This window comes from Erpetoichthys calabaricus, chromosome 7 (genome assembly GCF_900747795.2).
Source record: "Erpetoichthys calabaricus chromosome 7, fErpCal1.3, whole genome shotgun sequence".
Classification (NCBI taxonomy): domain Eukaryota; kingdom Metazoa; phylum Chordata; class Cladistia; order Polypteriformes; family Polypteridae; genus Erpetoichthys; species Erpetoichthys calabaricus.
Window position 1 is genome coordinate 72,405,060 of NC_041400.2, and position 21,618 is coordinate 72,426,677.

Consider the following 21,618-nt stretch of genomic DNA (forward strand, 5'->3'; position numbering starts at 1 on the left):
ACCCACTACACGCCTAACTTACCTGGAAAGGAGAATCTCCCTGAATTGCCTTTCCCAAGATTTCTTCCATTCTTCCCTACAAGGATTTTTTTGGGAGTTTTTTCTTGTCTTCTTAGAGAGTTAAGGCTGGGGGGGTAGGTGCTCAGTGGGGGACTGTCAAAAAACTGGGCTTGTTAAAGCCCATTGTGGCACTCCTTGTGTAATTTTGGGTTATAGAAAAAAAAATTGTCTTGTCTTGTCTTGTCTTGTATTGTATTGTATTGCATTGTAATTTTTAAAAAAATTATTTAAATGATTGGGTTTGCTTGTTTGGAAAAATAACACCACCTGAACTCTGTGCAACATATGCTTGATGATTCTAATATATACTTTTGACAGGTTTGAATTGACCTAACGTGTGTGATGTGAATGAGTAGGCAATTGGATGGGTATGTCCAGCAGTAAGTAAATGTATCTGCTAAAGTGTTTGTGGAGGTATGTGTGCATGGGGAGAAGGGGGTGAGGGGGGGTTATGAGCCCATGTCAAATTTATTCCATGATCCTTGCTCTGGAACTATGAGACCGCAGTGTTAACAAGTGTGCCACCACATGACCCTTTGACACAGTAGTAAGAAAATAAACACATATTAAAACAAAACTGACAAATACAAGGTTAGAACATACACAGAAAATTCAAAATCAATGGGAATGTAGAATTAGCAGAAATTCCATAAACAGAATTAACTTTTAATTCAGAATTATTGAATATTTATAGTTATTGAAATACAAACAAAGAAAACAGCTTTTAAATGTCATATTAATCGTTATTATCAATACAGCTTAGCTATTTATCTATCTATCTATCTATCTATTTAATCTTCAAAAAGGACATAAAGATTCACTTTGTATGTTCACTTAGGCAGTGTGGCCAAATAGCTAAAGCATTAGACTGTAAATCACACAACTAATCATTCAGTTTCGACCTCTAACTTCAAGAAAAATCTGCCAAAGTATGCTTTAGTTGTAAAAAGTACATAAATACCTTGGGACAACATTCACTATAGTAAGCAACTACATGTATATTAATTAAAGGTAGATTTGTCAAGATGCCTAGATTTAATTTTATTATTCTGACAAATATGTTCTGAACTTTTTCTGATAAGGAAGACAGAAGTTTAGAGGTAAAGTATTCATACTTGCTAATCATGGCAACATGTTGTATACTGATTAACACATGCAAGTAAAAATTGCATTGTACTCTGAACATGTGACAATAATGACCCTATAAACTTATACTCTACTATGTTCACTTGCCCTTTTACTTAATTGAATGGTCAATCAATCTTTTAGGTAAACAGATACCAGTATGTTTAGGCAGAGATCTGAGGTAACGTGAGCAAGACTTAAAATTTAAGTAACTTTGAGTAGGGTATGACAGTAAGTACCAGAAGTTACAACAAAAGACCATCAGGAAAAGGAACCTTAACACAACATTCACATATAACAAAGTTATCAGTGTATCAAGAAAGGACCACCAACCCAATAACATCCAGGAGGGGGAGTAACACAAATTATGTGGGAAAATAAATGAACACCACTCAGGCGATTAAGAGCCGAGTACAATATTTAGCATATAGCATGGTGTAGTGGCTAAGGTCCTAAAGCCCAGGTATCAGTTAACTCTTGGCTCTGCTAATTTTTATGACCCTGAGCAGGTTACTTAACCCAACTGTACTCCAAATGTTTAAAAAGAAGTGAATATGGATGGTGCGCAGCATGTTCCTCTTTTGTCAGTAAACTGTGAGAATGCACAAGTACTGTATGTTAAGGGAATAAAATTATTACAGAAGGACTTGAAAAATGTTATATGGTTTTGATGAATTCTGGTGTCAGTTGATTCATTTTGAACAAGGAACCAAAATTTGTTAAAAGCCTTATGAGCTCATGGAGCTATCCAAATGGGTGTTAAAAAAGAAGGCTCGCAGTAGCCGTATTATAGTCTTTACAGCATTTCTATAGCACCGAATGGGTCTCTGTTATTTCAACACTACAGGAAATCAGAATTTTGCTGCCAAATACACAGATCCCTGCAACAAAGTTTCCATCAATGTGGGCTTTTCAGCTGGAAAATGCTCAGTATTAAAAGGTTAAATAAATTTTGAACTGTCTGTGAGCATATGACAGTTAATTTACCTTAATGCTCTCTACACCAATGATTAGATATTAATCCATTTTAGGATAACATGTAGTAAGATATTTGGAGTAAACATACTCGACCAGTTTAGTATGCAACAGCAAGAATCCCTTTGATGCACTGTGACACCCCAAGTAGTGGGAATTGTAGGACACCAGCCTACACTCTAGGTGTCTAGTATGTGGGACCGAGCGTGACCAGGATGATGCTGTAAGACAGGGAGACACAGACACAATAGGGTCGGGATTTTGCAAAAATAAAGTGGTTTTATTTAAAGGTGAACTTAAAGAAAAACAAAAATAATGTCCTGCTGCAAATATATATCAATACACAGTCCAATACCTCAAAGGACACACAAAACTGTTGTTATAAATCAGAGCCCAAAAACGAGGACTATTTACAGTATTTACAGTGCTGACTGAAAGTCCCAAACGAAAAAGAAAAATGCACACAAATTAATGAAACCCATTGTCACACATGTGCGAGTAGGGGGACGTTGTATGGACCAAGCAAAGGTAATTTCACGCCAGGCCAGGGGTGGCAGGAGCACTAAACCTTCTCCTGTTATATCTACAGACCAGCTGCTTCTGTGCTGATGATGCCGGTCCTGGCGGGTTCTGGCACCCAGAAGAATGTCACTTCTGGTTCCAGCGCCCAGAAGAATGTCACTGCCAGCGCACGGTCAACATACCTCTCATCCTATGCCACCTGGTCCCCAGTTTGTACTAAATAATAATTTATTATATCACTTAGCAGAACATGAGGGTATGTTAAGGTGACAGTTGCTAATTCCCCATAACTACTGGCAGAAGGTCTGTAAATTGCCATTCTAAATTACTGGCCCATTGGCAGGGTCCTTATGAAATTAAGGAAAGAAAGGAACTGGTGGGTTATTTGGTGAACCTAATTTATCTTTCACACTTAATTATAGTATCATATCTATTTCATTTTTAGATATAAATGTATATGTACTAAATAACTCATTTCAATTTTCTTTATACCGGAAACCTACTGATCGTAATACTTTACTACATGCTTCTGTTTTCACCCCAGACCCTTGATCAATAATTTACCCGTATCTCAATTTTTTCCTTTACTCGGAACAAATCAATTTTATTAATCACGCTAGGGATATGAAAGTTTGCTTTTTACACATAGGATACTCTGAATCCTGCATCAAGAGTGCATTTAAATGTGCTTTTCACACTAATACTACTTACATCAGAGAAGAAATCTTCAGGTAATAAAAGGACAATGTGTACTCATACATATTCATACTATGCTAATCAGATTAGATGTATTATTTTGAAACATTGGCATATACTGTATTAAGATTACACCCTAGTTTGTCTGATCCACCTCTTTTTGCCTTCTCTCTTGGTCGACATCTTCATAATAATCTTGTGAAATATCAGCATGCGGCGGTCACTAGTCCTTCTATTACTCCAGGAAATTATCGCTGTTTAAATGGTGCAAATGCTTTTAACGGTAGTCTTATTACCATCCCACAAGGAGACATCAATCTCACACATAGATCTAATTGCAATTCAAAAGGTGTCATTTATCTATTGTTTTGTCCCTGTTTCTTGCTATACATAGGTAAAACCCTCTATTCTATCCATTATAATAATGCAGAACATAAAAGCAACATCAGGACCAAATCTTTAAAGCATCCCATATCTAGACATTTCATTACCACAAATTACAAACTCTCAGACCCTAAGTTTACTGTTCTCGAAATAGTAAAATCACACCCCCATAGGGGTAATTTGAGAATCTGTTGCTACACAGGTAAGCACATTGGATTTTTCAATTAAAGAGCTTACACCCCCTTTGGTCTCAATGAGTCATTTGACTGGGAGTGTATTCTGTGATATACTCCTGAGTGTCTACATCCTCTTGCTTTCATTTCTGGTCAGATAGATTCAGATTTCTGTGTTATGTGGAGTGTGTGAGGTACACAAGTTTTCATTATTTCCACTTTGTAACATATGCTGTCTCTCTAGTTTAATTTTACTGATTTTGCATTGTTGTTGGTTTTTCTTCCAGCTAGTTACAAGCCCCTTACTTCATTTTCTTTTATATTTACTTATTGACATACTGGTGAGGTGAGCTTCGCCCTTGCTAAGTAGTTTCTTTCTAAAGTGGTTATACATTAGTGTTAATTAATTTATGGTTATGTTTATCATTTATACAGCGTTTGTTTTTGGTCAATTGATTGATGGATGATCAGTCAAATGGGTTGTTGGTGGTTAATGCTCATATGGCAATTTTCACTTTTTCAATGTTTTATTTTACATATAATTTTTTTTTTTATTTCACTTCATTATTGCTTTGCTGTGCCCTGAAAAAGAGGCTCTTCCTCACAATGCTTTGGCCAGTTCTACACCTTGCATCACATCAATTACTATTTATGTTTGCCTTTCTAGGCTTCATGATATATATATATATAATTATTGTAAATGACAAGGGCTGATAGTTTTTTTTTTTTCATTTTGTCCACACTGTTTTTTGTTTTTTTTTTTCTGTTTCGTTTCTGTTGTTTGCTGTTGATTATACTCTCTTTATATATATTTTTTATTGTAATTTTTTGTTTGCTTTTGTACAGTAATTACAATATTTTCTTATATGTTCTGTTGGCAAATGTACAACATATATTTTTGTTGTGTTTGCAAATTTTGTTGTATTACACGCGGGATATTAAATTTGAGTTCATAACTAGTTTGTGGGAACATTCTATTTTTCCATATGTTGATTGCATTGTGTTTTACTTTTTGTAAAAGTTTTTGTTGTATGCACTATACTTTATTCTATAATAACTGCCTTTACATATTTAAAATTTAGAGTGAGACTAGAATTATAGATTTTTACATTTTTTTCTTTTTTCCTTTACATGTATATGCATTTAAAATACATATAGAAACCTATTTTGGGTTCTGGTTACTTTATCTCTTCGATGTGGTGCCGTCCAGACTGCTGAAAGATGTCTTTCCTGTGATTCGATATGATGTCTTAAAGATCATAACTAGTAGTCTATCTTCGGCTACAGTTCCTTGTGCTTTCAAACACGCAGTTGTACATCCAATCGTGAAAAAACCTGATCTTGACCCTGCCGTCTTCTCCAATCTTCGTCCAATTTCCAAACTACCTTTCCTGTCAAAATTACTCGAAAAAGTAGTTTATGAGCAATTAATTCACCACCTACAGGACCATCAGGTAATGGACCTTTTTCAGTCAGGCTTTAGGCCCCAACACAGCACAGAAACCGCGCATTTACGTGTCCTAAATGATGTCCTTTTGGCATTGGATTCAGGACTCTACGTGATTATGGTTCTTCTCGATTTATCTGCTGCCTTCGACACAATCGACCACGACATCATGATCTCCCGACTCGAATCCTGGGTTGGTGTATCTGGCTTAGCCCTCGACTGGTTCAGGTCATATTTCTGCAACAGGACTCTTAGAGTCATGCTAGATGATTTTTCATCTGAATCAATCCCACTCCCATGTGGTGTCCCCCAGGGTTCCATTTTGGGGCCACTACTTTTTTCAATTTACATCCTGCCTTTAAGTGCAATTTTTAGAAAACATGCAATCTCGTATCACCTATATGCTGATGACTGCCAAATTTATTTCTCCCTCAAGTCAACTGACTCCACTAAACCTCTTCTCAACTGCTTATCTGACATTAAGGACTGGCTGGCTGTAAACTTCCTTCACCTGAACGATTCAAAAACCGAGGTCATTGTTTTTAGTCCCGACCGCAAACAGACCCTACCCCTTGACCTCGACTTTCTTCCCATTCCAGTAACTTCGTCTGTTTCCAATCTTGGAATCAAAATGGATATGGTCCTGAAAATGGATGCTCAAGTCAACAGCACAGTAAAATCCTGCTTTTTCCATCTCAGGCGAATTGCCAAACTCTTACCAATTCTGCCTTACCACCTCCTGGAATCAGTAATCCATGCATTCATTACGTCCCGGCTCGACTATTCTAATTCCTGCCTATATGGTATTAGTAAAGCCACTCTTTCGAGACTCCAATTGGTTCAAAATGCAGCTGCAAGACTTTTAACTGGAAGCAGCAGAAGCCAACACATTACACCGATTTTAAAAACCCTACACTGGCTGCCGGTTAGCTTCAGAATTGATTTTAAGATACTCCTCTTAACCTATAAGGCACTAAATGGTCTAGCCCCTGCCTACTTGAGTGTCTTGCTCCATCGTCACAATCCCCCTCGTGTTCTTAGATCCGCAGATCAGCTGCTCCTAACCGTTCCCAAGGCACATTTTAAAGCTCGTGGTGAAAGGGCTTTTTCTGTCTGTGCACCCAAGCTCTGGAACTCCTTACCTTTAGTGGTTAGGCAAGCCACTTCAGTCACCACATTCAAATCACACCTAAAAACGCACTTCTTCACATTGGCTTTTAATTCTTAACCTGTCTTATTCCCACTTGCTTTTTGCTATTTCTCTGTTTTATTGGGTCCCCTGACCTGTTTTTTTTAGTGTCTCTGTTTTAATTCTCTCTTAATGTTTGTTTTTAATATTTTGCTTTTTAGTCTTGCTTGTTTTAACTGTACAGCGCTTCGGTCAGTTGTAATGCTGTGTTTTTAAGTGCTTAACAAATAAAAATGGTATGGTATGGTATGATTATTTGGTGAAACAACCAAATTGCCGGCCTCCCAAATGGATTTACCATGTCAATCTGTTGAAACTGTGGAAGGAAAGGGGAATTGACCCTTACTCTGTTCAACCCTGTTCTTTCTTTGTGCACAAAAGTGCCCTTAATTTCGGAACCAATTTGACAACCAGCCAACAACATTAGCTCGAAGCAGCCACCTCGTCTGTCTCAGAAGTGGTAGATGAGAAAGCCAGTAGGACCTTTCTGATTACGCATGACATCATTACAGAGCCAGGGTTAGTCATCTGAGAGCGCCCATACCGCCTCCTGGAAGCAAAACGTGTAAAAGTGGAGCATGAGATCAACCGAATACTAGACCTTGGTGTAACACAGGAAAGTTTCAGTCTGCGGTCTAGTCCAATCACTTCAATCCTTAAGCCTGACGCCATTTGGCGCTTCTGCAATGACTTCTGTCGACTTAATCAAGTCTCCCAGTTTGATGCTTATCCGATGCCGCGCATGGATGAACTCCTTGAGCGGCCTAACAAGACACAAACAGTACTCTTTTTACCGTATATTTACCTCAGAATAGCATATGCCACAAAGAGAGGCCTGTGCATTGTAGCATGCAAGTTGAAGTGACAGAATATGAGAGAAGCATGACACAAGGATGATTTCAAAATGTTTTAGCTATAGATTAGAATGAAAAATACAGTCAGGTCCATAAGTGACATAATTTTGGCTCTGTATCTCACCACAATAGATTTGAAATTAAGCATTCATTATGTGATTGAAGAGTAGAATTTCAGCTTTACTTTAAGGAGTTTACCAAAAATACTGCATAAGCCATTTAGGAACGACAGCCATTTTCCTGCATAGCCCCAACCATTTCCAGGGGCTCATAAGTATATGGACATTTGACTGACAAGCTGTTCCACAGCTAGGTGGGAGCAGATCCCTCATTATTTCATTAACTATTAAGCAGGTAAGATGTGTTGAATTGATTCTGAGTTTGAGATTTGCATTTAGAAGAAAGCTGCCACTGTGAACTCTCAATATGAGGTCCACAGAGCTGTCCATGCAAGTAAAGACAGTCCATCATTAGGCAGAGAAAATAAAACAAGCCCTTTAGACCATTTGGAACATTCTTAAAAGAAGGAACACACTGGTGAACTCCACAACACCAAAGGGTCTGAAAAACCAAAGAAGACAATAGTGCTGGATGATTACAGAATTCTGTCCTTGGTGAAGAAGAACCTCTTCATAACATTTAGCCAAACAAAGAACACTCTCTCAGAGGTAGAGCTATCATTGCCAAAGTCTATAATCAAGAGAAGACTTCATGAAAGTAAAGACAGAGGATTTACCACAAGGTGCAAATCACTGGTAAACCTCAAGCATAGGAAGGACAGATTAGACTTTGCCAGAACATATATTTAAAAGCTTGTCCAGTTCTGGAACAATTTTCTTTGGAAAAAGGAAGCTAAGATCAATATATACCAGAATGCTGGAAAGAGAAGACTATGAAGAAGAGAAGAAATGGCTCATTATCCAATGAATACCACATCATCTTTGAAACATGGTGGAGACAGTTTTATGGCCTGATCATGAATGGCTGCGAATGGAAGTCAGTCACTACTGTACTGTTTATTGATGATAAGACTGCTGCCAGAAGTATCAGAATGAATTCTGAAGTGCATAGGGCTATACTATCTGCTCAGATTTAGCCAAATGCTGCAAAACTGATTGGATGACGCTTCACAATGCAGATGGACAATGAGAGGAAACACACTGCAAAAGCATACTAAGTGCTTTTCAAGGCAAAAAAGTTGAATATTATTCAATGCCCAAGCCAATCAACTCACCTTAAACCAATCTGATATGCATTTCACTTGCTAAAGACAAAACTGATGGCAGAAAGTCCAATGAACAAGAGGCAACTGAAGACAGCTGCAGTAAAGGCCTCGCAAAGTATTACTAGGGTAGAAACCCAACACTTGGAAATGGCCATGGGTTCCAGACTGTAAAGGATTTTCAACCAAATATTGAAAATGATCATTATATTTATGATTATGTTAGCTTGCCCAAATACTTTTGAGCCCCTTAAAATAGGAGGACCAAATATAAAAATGTCTGTTTTTTACTAAACAGCTCTTACAATATTTTTGTTAAACCACTTGAATCAAAGCTGAAAGTCTACACTTCAATCAAATCTTGATTGCTTTGTTTCAAATCTATTTTGGTGGTGAATAGAGCCAAAATTAGTAAACTTCTTTCACTGTCCAAATACTTATGGACCTGACTGTATATAACAATATAACAATGATAACAATGACCAGAGAAAGATAGTTTCGGTGGAAAATATAAATACAAAATGTATATTAAATACCTAGAAGAAGACTTGATGTCATGAAGTTCTAGGAAATAGTTTACCTTGATCAGTAATATTGTGGGCGAGAGTCCAGGTATAAACTACTCCATAGATATGTACATCCTGGGAGTCACTTGCATTGTAGACTTCAATCCAGTTAGGATCCGAGATACAGAAACACAATGACACCAAAGAGAAGCACTGAGAGACAGCTGATGAAGGTAGGCTGAGCTCCATAACCTGGCAATGAAGACAAATACGCTATGAAAGTTCACTATTGTATTTTTCAACAGCAGCCGAGAAGTAAAATGAAATTTCATTATTTTAAAACAACCCACTGCAGAGAGATGCAGCTGAAAATCTTATAACCATTAGGCTAACAAAAAGGAGCAAGCACATGTAAGCTAGTCAGTATCTATTAAAGTCCCATACCTTTACTTTAACTTGGCACACCAGCTGGGATTTTAATAATCAACTGAAGACACACAGGGTAGCTTCTTAAACATTTTATCTCACATCATGCCCTCATCTCAAAAGGAAAAGGATTGTCTTCCAATACCTTGTGCCATTTGACGTGACAGAAGCTGTGTTATTTCAGACCTACAATCTTGTACAAGAATGAAAATATTTGCATAGTCACTTAAACTGAGTGTAAAAAAATCTTAACAATGCACAGTAATTATGTGGCACATTTTAAATACATACCTGCAGTATTGAATGCATTATCAACAGGAATATTCAGACAAGAATAATCTGAAATTCCTCAAATAAGGCATTGTACCAGTGATTGATGCATATTTTTAGTTATAGTATTTTTTGAACAACCTGGAGAAATTCTGTTCTGTTTACCTTGGGTATACAACAGTTATACAACATAGTCTTTAGCATAATTTTTAATCAAGGTCACTTTCTGCAATTTCAATCAATTGCCTGCTTGATGACAATTCTCTATTTTCTTCAATAAGTCTATAGATTCAGCAATGACCAGTAGAGAACTATCTTACAAAGATGTTATTATTTTGACTATTAAAGCACAAGAACACATACAACTTGCAATCTGTAACTGAAAAAAATTATACTACATATTAAAGACCCACTTTTCCCTGCTGCTTTAACAAAATAAATACAATAATTTCCTTGTTGTTCACATATAGACTGACTATATCACAAGAAAATGTTGTAATGGCATAAAAATATCTTAAAGGTTTAGTAATATGGTATATAATGCTTGTTTTACCCAAACTATGTTACAGACTTACTATTCTTCCATGACTGTACAGCCATACACAGTATAACAATATCAACACCAAATTTTCTGAGGACACCATAACGATCAAGGTAATTAGCAACAATGATGAAACTGCACAGAGGACTGGTGTAGTAACAACAATCTCACATAAGACTTTACATATAACCAATTACTTAACAAGAACCCATAGAACTCAGATCATACTGAAAGTGGCACAAAAACACAACCACTTTCTTAGGAACGTCAAAAAATAGAGGATGAGCAAAAGGTTAACTCTAAAATGTTTATAATTAGCACCGCCAAAGGACAACACTGGTAGCACCACTATGTGGTGTACTAACATAAACAGAAAAACAAATGCAATCATTTAAGAGATATGCATAAAAAACAAGATTTATTCCAAACTGCATGCAAACAAAAAATGTTTTTGACCACTGAGAAGGATTACAGTCACTAAAACAGTTTTGACCTTTACAGTCTGTCAGATATTGCTGTAGCATCTGAGGCTAAAACAGCACATTCATGAACAGTGAACAGTTTATCCTGAGGCTGAATTCACTGCAAATAATTAGTAATCTGATCACATAACTATTACAAACTATACAAAAAAAATCTATCACTGCACATTAACATTTGCTATCCTCTTTATTACATTATCCCTGTCCCCCATTTTGTATACATTTGCTTTTCATTTTACTTTCAGAATGAAACAGAAAGTAAAATTTCTATGCCAATAAAAACCTAAACCTGGTAAATTAAAATAATTCTTTTCTCTTAACTTTCTACTGATTTTGAACAAAACAGGTTCACAGGAATGTTCATTTTCACTTTACGAAGTATAATCTTTAATCTATTGCTGAAAGTCACCCAAAAAAATCCTTTTAATACTTCAGATAAAAAGTTGTTGAAAAGTAAATAAAAAAATCTACAAAATTTTTGAATGAAGCATTTTTCAATATATCTGTTCTTGGTTGTCTGTTATTTTAGGATTACTGCAAAGAAATCTGCCTATGGTACTGCAATTTCATTTCTTGGAAAAATGTTTCAAATAAAAATGGTCAGGGATAAAAATGTGTTCAGTATTTGATTGGAATGTCTGTAAAATCTACAAATCATCATCATGAATACCCATGTTTATTCTGGTATACTTAATTAACATTTTTAGCACATTTACATTTGTCAAATGAGAAGAAGTTCTGTTGCAGAAATTCTCTGTCAAAAAGTCTAACCAGAAGAATGGAAAGCCTTAAATGACCCCGGGCCAGATTTTTTAAATTTTTATTAAGCCCCATAGAACTCCTCATAATCATTTTAACATCAGCAAGTGAGGAAATGTGGTTGCATTAATAAAATTTCCTGTTTATTTCATCACTGATGGTTAATAACAGAGGTATTAATAGCAATCTGCCATGGGCTGGTATCCTTCTTTCAGACAATATAGCTATCATTCCTGTTGATCAATACAATAGTTGTTCCCTGAAAATAATAATTGATCAGGTAAAGAAATAAAATAAAAGCAAATTCAACCCACTTAAGAATTTTCTCAATACTGTCCAAACACAATATCTGTCACTGCAATGCAGGGGTGCACAATTATGACAAAATTAAAAGTTGATGATAATTGCCTTTGATACTACAATTGCAATTATTACCTTTAATTACCAGTACACTGAAATATACACCTTCTCTTGCCAACTGCATATGCTGTATTCTGTTTACACACAGTACATTAGACACACCACTTCTCAAAGAACCGCATAAAAATTATTAATATGAAATTGTTAAATGCTATATTAGGTGAAAATTAAAGATTTTGTGTTTAATAATGTTTATTTTTTATTCTTTACAATAAAGATACAGCACACTTATTATAACATTTATGTTGCTGTTTTAATACAGTAAATTACTGATATACAAATACTTATAAAATAAACTTTGTGTAACACATACTGTAGCTCTTTATTATTTTTTCAAAATAAATGTTACTCCTAAAAATTCAGACGTCACCACCACTCACCATTCAAAAATATAAAATGTGGGAAAATGTCAAAAATGGAAATGTTAAAATGTTGCCAGTGTATGTAATATCAAAGCAGAAGACAAAATCTTAATTACTGTAAAGTAAAATTAATAAGAAACAAAATCTGATAGTTCTGTTATACATGTATGTCAATACATTAAATGTAAAAAACGTGAATATACAGCAAGGTCAACAAATATTTAGATAGTAACACATTGTTACATCCTGCTACCAGACTCAGTCCTTGAGCAGTTGTGTCCCTGTTCTCGAGGAAAGGCAGTCAGTAATTTTCTTAAAGAAGCAGTATTGCAAGTATACTGCAAGTACTTGTAACTGCTTCTCAGCGTATATTCCTCCTTAATATAAAGAACCGTCATGTTAAGGTACGCGTCCATAGTTCTACTCAACCACAAATCGCTTGTAGTTGCATAAAGCACCACTTGCTTCACGATACGTTTTGATTTTTGTCCTACATGTGGGTAAAACGTATAGGAACTGTAACTTCCAACGAATATTTACAGGAGGGAATGATTTCTCTTACTCTGAGTACTGATCATTTTTAAAAGCTTTGTTATGCATAGACCTTAATCAGAATTTATTGTTTTTTTGATAAATAAAATGCGAGGGCTACTGCTATCTGATTTTGCTTCCAATAGCCTGCTGCATACTGGCATTCGTTACATCAGAAACAGGAAATGTTTATATGGTTTATATGGACTAAGGTTATCAAAAGTAATAAAAAAAAATCAATAAGTATCGATTTTAACATTTTAAAATTATTTCAATAGTCATCATTCATGGTATCGATTCTGCAGGATACGTTACGAATTTGCTGCTCCGTTTCCACCCACTTTAATACCGTATGGCAAGTTCAGCGACTTCGGAGCTCCTCTGTGTACACAGCATGCAATCAGTACCATAACTTAAAAAACTGCGCCACTCGGATGACTGCAGCCTAGACGGCTGCCAATGTCACTTGATGAGTTGACCGGCTCTGCATAAAGGAGTGACACGCAAGATATACAAAGAATTTCGCGAGATGTCTTCTTGTTCAATTACGGAAACGTTAATAATTATAAACAAATAAACTGTTGCGTTTGAATGATGTGACGTTAATTGTTTCTACAAGTTAAAACATTTTTTGTAGTTTAGTTAAACTTTTAACGCAATAAGACGAGGTCTGGAATTATGTTTAACTGTGGGTCAGTTATTTTCTGTGCTGTTCTTTCAGGGACAATAGTCTTTAGCACAAGGGCTACTTCGCTCCCTCGATTTTTAAACTGTCACATTCCCTACATAATTTAAGGCGCTAACACTTTTCAGTGCTTAGCTGCATAAACAGTGGTGTGACTCCTTCGTGTGCTCATATACTTCCAGCAGGGTTCTATTCAATAAGGACGCGCACAAAAAGGCGAGCTTCAAAAGGGTGACCTCAATTGGGCTCAGCGAATAAAGGCAAACGCAACAAAATTATTACAGAAAATTTATTAGATAAAGGCAATGATTGAACGTATAAAAAGGCGAAAGCAAGAATATTAAAACATTCGCTCAATTGAGGTCGCCCTTTTGAAGCTCGCCTTTTTGTGCGCGCCCTTATTGAAGGATACCTCCAGCAGTGCTTTAGTTAGTACGTCAGGGCTCATTTAGATAGGTACAGTCATATGAAAAAGTTTGGGAACCCCTCTTAATTCTTTCGATTTTTGTTTATCATTGGCTGAGCTTTCAAAGTAGCAACTTCCTTTTAATATATGACATGCCTTATGGAAACAGTAGTATTTCAGCAGTGACATTACGTTTATTGGATTAACAGAAAATATGCAATGTGCATCATAACAAAATTAGACAGGTGCATACACTTGGGCACCCCAACAGAGACATTACATCAATACTTAGTTGAGCCTCCTTTTGCAAATATAACAGCCTCTAGATGCCTCCTATACCCTTTGATGAGTGTCTGGATTCTGGATGGAGGTATTTTTGACCATTCTTCCATACAAAATCTCAACAGTTCAGTTAAATTTGATGGCTGCAGGGCATGGACAGCCTGCTTCAAATCATCCCATAGATTTTCGATGATATTCAAGTCAGGGCACTGTGGTGGCCATTCCAGAACATTGTACTTCTCCCTCTGCATGAATGCCTTTGTAGATTTCGAACTGTGTTTTGGGTCATTGTCTTGTTGGAATATCCAACCCCTGCGTAACTTCAACTTTGTGACTGATGCTTGAACATTATCCTGAAGAATTTGTTGATATTGAGTTGAATTCGTCCGACCCTCAACTTTAACAAGGGCCCCAGTCCCTGAACTAGCCACAGAGCCCCACAGCATGGTGGAACCTCCACCAAATTTGACAGTAGGTAGCAGGTGTTTTTTTGGAATGCGGTGTTCTTCTTCCGTCATGCAAAGGGCTTTTTGTTATGACCAAATAACTACATTTTTGTCTCATCAGTCCGAAGCACTTTGTTCCAAAATGAATCTGGCTTGTGTAAATGAGCATTTGCATACAATAAGCGACTCAGTTTGTGGCATGAGTGCAGAAAGGGCTTCTTTCTCATCACCCTGCCATACAGATGTTCTTTGTGCAAATTGCACTGAATTGTAGAACAATGTACAGATACACCATCTGCAGCAAGATGTTCTTGCAGGTCTTTGGAGGTGATCTGTGGGTTGTCTGTAACCATTCTCACAATCCTGCACATATGCCGCTCCTGTATTTTTCTTGGCCTGCTAGACCTGGGTTTAACAGCAACTGTGCCTGTGGCCTTCCATTTCCTGATTACATTCCTTAAAGTTGAAACTGACAGTTTAAACCTCTGAGATAGCTTTTTGTAGCCTTCCCCTAAACCATGATACTGAACAATCTTTGTTTTCAGATCTTTTGAGAGTTGCTTTGAGGATCCCATGCTGTCACTCTTCAGAGGAGAGTCAAAGGGAAGCACAACTTGCAATTGACCACCTTAAATACCTTTTCTCATGATTGGACACACCTGTCTATGAAGTTCAAGGCTTAACGAGCTAATCCAACCAATTTGGTGCTGCAAGTAATCAGTATTGAGCAGTTACATGCATTCAAATCAGCAAAATTTGGGTACCCAAATTTTTGCAAAGCCAGTTTTTCACATTTGATTTAATTTCATACTGCTTCACTCAAAATCGTTGTTCAGAAAACACCCCAGTACTCAGATGTTCCTAGGAAATGAAAGACCTACCACTGTTATTTTTTTTGTTGAAAGTAAATTATTATGCAGGCTGACAGGGGTTCCCAAACTTTTTCATAGGACTGTATATAGATAGATAGAACTTTATACAGTGCATCCGGAAAGTATTCACAGCGCATCACTTTTTCCACATTTTGTTATGTTACAGCCTTATTCCAAAATGAATCAAATTCATTTTTTTCCTCAGAATTCTACACACAACACCCCATAATGACATCGTGAAAAAAGTTTACTTGAGATTTTTGCAAATTTATTAAAAATAAAAAAATTGAGAAAGCATGTGTACGTAAGTATTCACAGCCTTTGCCATGAAGCTCAAAATTGAGCTCAGGTGCATCCTGTTTCACCTGATCATCCTTGAGATGTTTCTGCAGCTTAATTGGAGTCCACCTGTGGTAAATTCAGTTGATTTGACATGATTTGGAAATGCACACACCTGTCTATATAAGGTCCTACAGTTGACAGTTCATGTCAGATCACAAACCAAGCATGAATTCAAAGGAACTGTCTCGAGGCACAAATCTGGGGAAGGTTACAGAAAAATTTCTGCTGCTTTGAAGGTCCCAATGAGCACAGTGGCCTCCATCATCCGTAAGTGGAAGAAGTTCGAAACCACCAGGACTCTTCCTAGAGCTGGCCAGCCATCTAAACTGAGCGATCGGGGGAGAATGGCCTTAGTCAGGCAGGTGACCAAGAACCCAATGGTCACTCTGCCAGAGCTCCAGAGGTCTTCTGTGGAGAGAGGAGAACCTTCCAGAAGAACAACCATCTCTGCAGCAATCCATCAATCAGGCCTGTATGGTAGAGTGGCCAGACGGAAGCCACTCCTTAGTAAAAGGCACATGGCAGCCCGCCTGGAGTTTGCCAAAAGGCACCTGAAGGACTCTCAGACCATGAGAAAGAAAATTCTCTGGTCTGATGAGACAAAGATTGAACTCTTTGGTGTCAATGCCAGGCCTCACGTTTGGAGGAAACCAAGCACCGCTCATCACCAGGCCAATACCATCCTTACAGTGAAGCTTGGTGGTGGCAGCATCATGCTGTGGGGATGTTTTTCAGCAGCAGGGACTGGGAGAATAGTCAGGATAAAGGGAACGATGACTGCAGCAATGTACAGAGACATCCTGGATGAAAACCTGCTCCAGAGCACTCTTGACCTCAGACTGGGGTGACGGTTCATCTTTCAGCAGGACAACGACCCTAAGCACACAGCCAAGATATCAAAGGAGTGGCTTCAGGACATCTCTGTTAATGTCCTTAAGTGGCCCAGCCAGAGCCCAGACTTGAATCCGATTGAACATCTCTGGAGAGATCTTAAAATGGCTGTGCACCGACACTTCCCATCCAACCTGATGGAGCTTGAGAGGTGCTGCAAAGAGGAATGGGCGAAACTGGCCAAGGATAGGTGTGCCAAGCTTGTGGCATCATATTCAAAAAGACTTGAGGCTGTAATTGCTGCCAAAGGTGCATCGACAAAGTATTGAGCAAAGGCTGTGAATACTTATGTACATGTGATTTCTCAGTTTATTTTTAATAAATTTGCAAAAACCTCAAGTAAACTTTTTTCACATTGTCATTATGGGGTGTTGTGTGTAGAATTCTGAGGGAAAAAATGAATTTAATCCATTTTGGAATAAGGCTGTAACATAACAAAATGTGGAAAAAGTGATGCGCTGTGAATACTTTCCGGATGCACTGTATGTGAACCTTTGCTTTCAGTGTCTGGTGTGACCCCCCTTTGCAGCAATAACTGCAACTAAATGTTTCCGGTAACTGTTGATCAGTCCTGCACACCTGCTTGGAGGAATTTGTGTGCTTGGGGTTGTTGTCTTGCTGCATGACCCACCTTCTCGAGATTCAGTTCATGGACAGATGTCCTGACATTTTCCTTTAGAATTCTCTGATATAATTCAGAATTCATTGTTCCATCAATGAAGGCAAGCCATCCTGGCCCAGATGCAGTAAAGCAAGCCCAAACCATGATACTACCACCACCATGTTTCACAGACGGGATAAGTTTCTTATGCTGGAATGCAGTGTTTTCGTTTCTCCAAACATAACGCTTTTCATTTAAAACAAAAAGTTCTATTTTGATCTCATCCATCCACAAAACATTCTTCCAATAGCTTTCTAGTTTGACCACGTGATCTTTAGCAAACTGCAGATGAGCAGCAATATTTTTTTTGGAGAGCAGTGGCTTTCTCCTTGCAACCCTGTCATGCACACCATTGTTGTTCAGTGTTCTCCTGATGGTGGACTCATGAACATGAATATTAGCCAATGTGAGAGAGGCCTTCAGTTGCTTAGAAGTTACCCTGGGGTCCTTTGTGACCTCGCCGACTATTACACGCCTGGCTCTTGGAGTGATCTTTGTTGGTCGACCACTCCTGGGGAGGGTAAAAATGGTCTTGAATTTCCTCCATTTGTACACAATCTGTCTGACTATGGATTGGTGGAGTCCATAGCCTGATGAGCATCAACAACTCTTTTTCTGAGGTCCTCAGAAATCTCCTTTGTTCGTGCCATGATACACTTCCACAAACATGTGTTGTGAAGAGCAGACTTTCATAGATCCCTGTTCTTTAAATAACACAGGGTGCCCACTCACACCTGATTGTCATCCCATTGATTGAAAACACCTGACTCGAATTTCACCTTCAAACTAACTGCTAATCCTAGAGGTTCACATACTTTTGCCACTCACAAATATGTAATATTCGATCATTTTCCTCAATAAATAAATGACCAAGTATAATATTTTTGTCTCATTTGTTTAACTGGTTTCTCTTGATCTACTTTTAGGACTTGAGTGAAAATGTGTGAATATGTGAATATTTATGCAAAAATATAGAAAATTGTAAAGGGTTCACAAACTTTCAAGCACAACTGTATATACATACATATATATATTCATTCATATACATATATATATATACACACACATATATATAAGACATATATAAGACCATATTAATGTTGTTTAATGCTTATTTTAAATATTTGATATTGTTTAAAAAAAGACTGCAATATTTATTAAATTAAAATTTAATGACATTTTTAACAGTATTTGTTTTCATCAATGTAAAAAAACTGCTGACTGGATTTAAACTCTTTTACTCCTTATTGTTTACAGAACTTTAATCTGACCTTTTACAAAAGATTGCACTACCTGAAGTACAGTATCTGCTTTAATAATTACAATTTCAAGTATGTGTTTTCATGAATGTAACGATTTAGTGTGTTACAGATAATTGCAACTGCAATATAAACTGCTCAAAAAAAATAAAGGAAAACTTTGAAAACACATCAGATGTCAATGGGAAAAAAAACACGCTGGATATCTAAACTGATATAGACTTAGTAATGTGTTAGGAACAAAATGATGCCAGATCGTTTGATGGAAATGAAAAAATTATTAGAATTCAAAGACACCCTGAAAATCAAAGTGAAAAAATGATGCAGCAGGCTAGTCCATTTTGCAGAAATTTCATTGCAGCAAGTCAAAATCGTACTCAGTAGTTTGTATGACCCCCACATGCTTGTATGCATGCCTGACATCGTTGGGGCATGCTCCTAATGAGATGATGGATGGTATCCTGGGGGATCTCCTCCCAAATCTGGACCAAGGCATCACTGAGCTCCTGGACAGTCTGAGGTGGAACCTGGCAGCGTCAGATTGACCGAAGCATAATGTCCCAGAGGTTCTATTGGACTTAGGTCAGGCGAGTGTGGGGGCCAGTCAATGGTATCAATTCCGTCATCCTCCAGGAACTGCCTGCATATTCTCGCCACATGAGGCTGGGCATTGTCGTGCACCAGGAGGAACCCAGGAGCCACTGCACCAGCACAGGGTCTGACAATGGGTCCAAGGATTTTATCCTGATATCTAATGGCAGTCAAGGTGCCGTTGTCTAGCCTGTAGAGGTCTGTGCGTCCCTCCATGGATATGCCTCCTCAGACCATCACTGACCCACCACCAAACCAGTCATGCTGAACGATGTTACAGGCTGCATAACGTTCTCCATGGCTTCTCCAGACCCTTTCACGTCTGTCACATGGGCTCAGGGTCAACCTACTCTCATTTGTGAAAAGCACAGGGCACCAGTAGTGGTCCTGCCAATTCTGGTATTCTATGACAAATGCCAATCGAGCGCCATGGTGCCGGGCAGTGAGCATAGGGCCAACTAGAGGACATCAGGCCCTCAGACAACACTCATGAAGTCTGTTTCTGATTGTTTGGTCAGAGACATTCACACCAGTGACCTGCTGGAATCATTTTGTAGGTCTCTGGCAGTGCTCATCCTGTTCCTCCTTGCCTAAAGGAGCAGATACCGGTCCTGCTGATGGGTTAAGCACCTTCTACGGCACTGTCCAGCTCTCCTAGAGTAACTGCCTGTCTCCTCCATTCCCTTGAGACTGTGCTGGTAGACACAGCAAACCTTCTGGCAATGGCATGTATTGATGTGACATCCTGGAGAAGTTAGACTACCAGTGCAACCTCTGTAGGGTCCAGGTCTCACCTCTTGCTACCAGTGGTGACACTGACCATAGCCAAATGCAAAACCAGTTGAAACACAGTCAGAAAAGATGAGGAGGGAAAAATGTCAGTGGCCTCCACCTGTTAAGCCATTCCTGTTTTGGGGGTCATCTCACTGTTGCCCCTCTAGTGCACCTGTTGTTAATTTCATTAACACCAAAGCAGCTGAAACTGATTAACAACCCCCTCTGCTACTTAACTGACCAGATCAATATCCCAGAAGTTTCATTGACTTGATGCTATACAGTACTCTGATTAAAAAAATGTTCCTTTAATTTTTTAAGCAGTATATATGAAAAATGCACAGTTGACTGACTGACTCACTTATTCACTCATCAACAAAAACATTATTTCCCATTTACACAAAAATGTGAAATTTGGCAGGATGGTACATCTAGGGTAGTACAGTAGGTATCCACTATGAAAGGACATTTTGATATATGAATATTTAGGGATAACCCCTGCCCCCATACTAAAACTGAACACCCCAAAAATTCCAAAATGCTTTGATGGATTTGGTAGAAATTTGGTGACAATGTAGAAAAACGAAAGTTAGCCAATACACATTTTTTTATTTGTTGACATTCGTAGTTAATAATGATCTAGAGAGCGGGATATTCCTTGTTTTGCCACAGTACTGGTAGTGTTTGCACAGAGAAATGTGGTGTGCCGCTTTATGTAAATGAAAGAAATGGGGTGTGCCGCTTTATGTAAATAAAGTCTGCATGTAGAAATGAAGTTAAATAGTAAAGTTCAGTGAAGCTCAATGAAGACGTTTAGCAGGTGAGTGCCAAGCACGGAGACTGTTAACATAGTCAATTTCGCACATATGATGCAGTAATAAAGATATTTAATATAAATTACCACCCTTGTCCTTCATCTAATCTGCAACCTTATGCAAATGACAAAATGGGGACAACTTCCATCTGCCAAATTGCTGCTCCAGATGATTCCATTTGCACTTACAAAGTTTAAATAAAAACACTGATGAAAGCAACATGTCATTCAACCACTTTGGGGTAACAATTTTAAGGTCTCACTAGTGTTTATCTTACAGAAGTGTTTTTCAAACTTTATGACCTTGGGTCCCAGTTTTACCTTTTTAAGTTCCTTAAAAACCCAGAGACAGCATTTGAAGAATGTTGCGCCGCCCCCCCATTAATCAATTACAATTAGAAGAGCAGGAGGAAGGGAGACCCCTTGGTGAAATCAGTGCAGTTAGAAACAGTGAAAAATATTGTGCAGCATTGTCAATCGCTTTGGTGGAAAGGGGTTGTGTCGTATGTGACAATACATCCAAGTTAAAGAATGATTAAACTACTTTTTTTTTTTAAACCAGTGCATAGCCTTGTGTTTTTTAAAAAGCCAACACAGCTGTCCACCTGCATCTAATCATTAATTTCACAATGACAATCAACAATCAGCATT

At 37.9% G+C, this 21,618-nt stretch overlaps 1 protein-coding gene across 5 annotated transcripts in view; it reads right to left on the minus strand.

Moving 5' to 3' along the window:
* The window catches only part of LOC114654251 (transmembrane protein 127), a 51,926-nt gene that overhangs the window by 25,775 nt on the left and 4,533 nt on the right, over positions 1 to 21,618 (minus strand). For 2 of the 5 annotated variants that reach the window (XM_051930157.1, XM_051930158.1), the window contains exons 2-3: positions 9,598 to 9,772; positions 9,228 to 9,405 (exon numbers count right to left, since the gene is read on the minus strand). In XM_051930157.1, coding sequence (XP_051786117.1) covers positions 9,228 to 9,402 — 175 coding nt within the window. In that variant the 5' untranslated portion in view covers positions 9,403 to 9,405; positions 9,598 to 9,772. Of the gene's footprint in view, positions 1 to 6,871; positions 7,336 to 9,183; positions 9,406 to 9,597; positions 9,773 to 21,618 lie in introns of those variants that run through there. The other 3 variants (XR_003716679.2, XR_007935454.1, XM_028804675.2) reach the window with 3 other exon arrangements.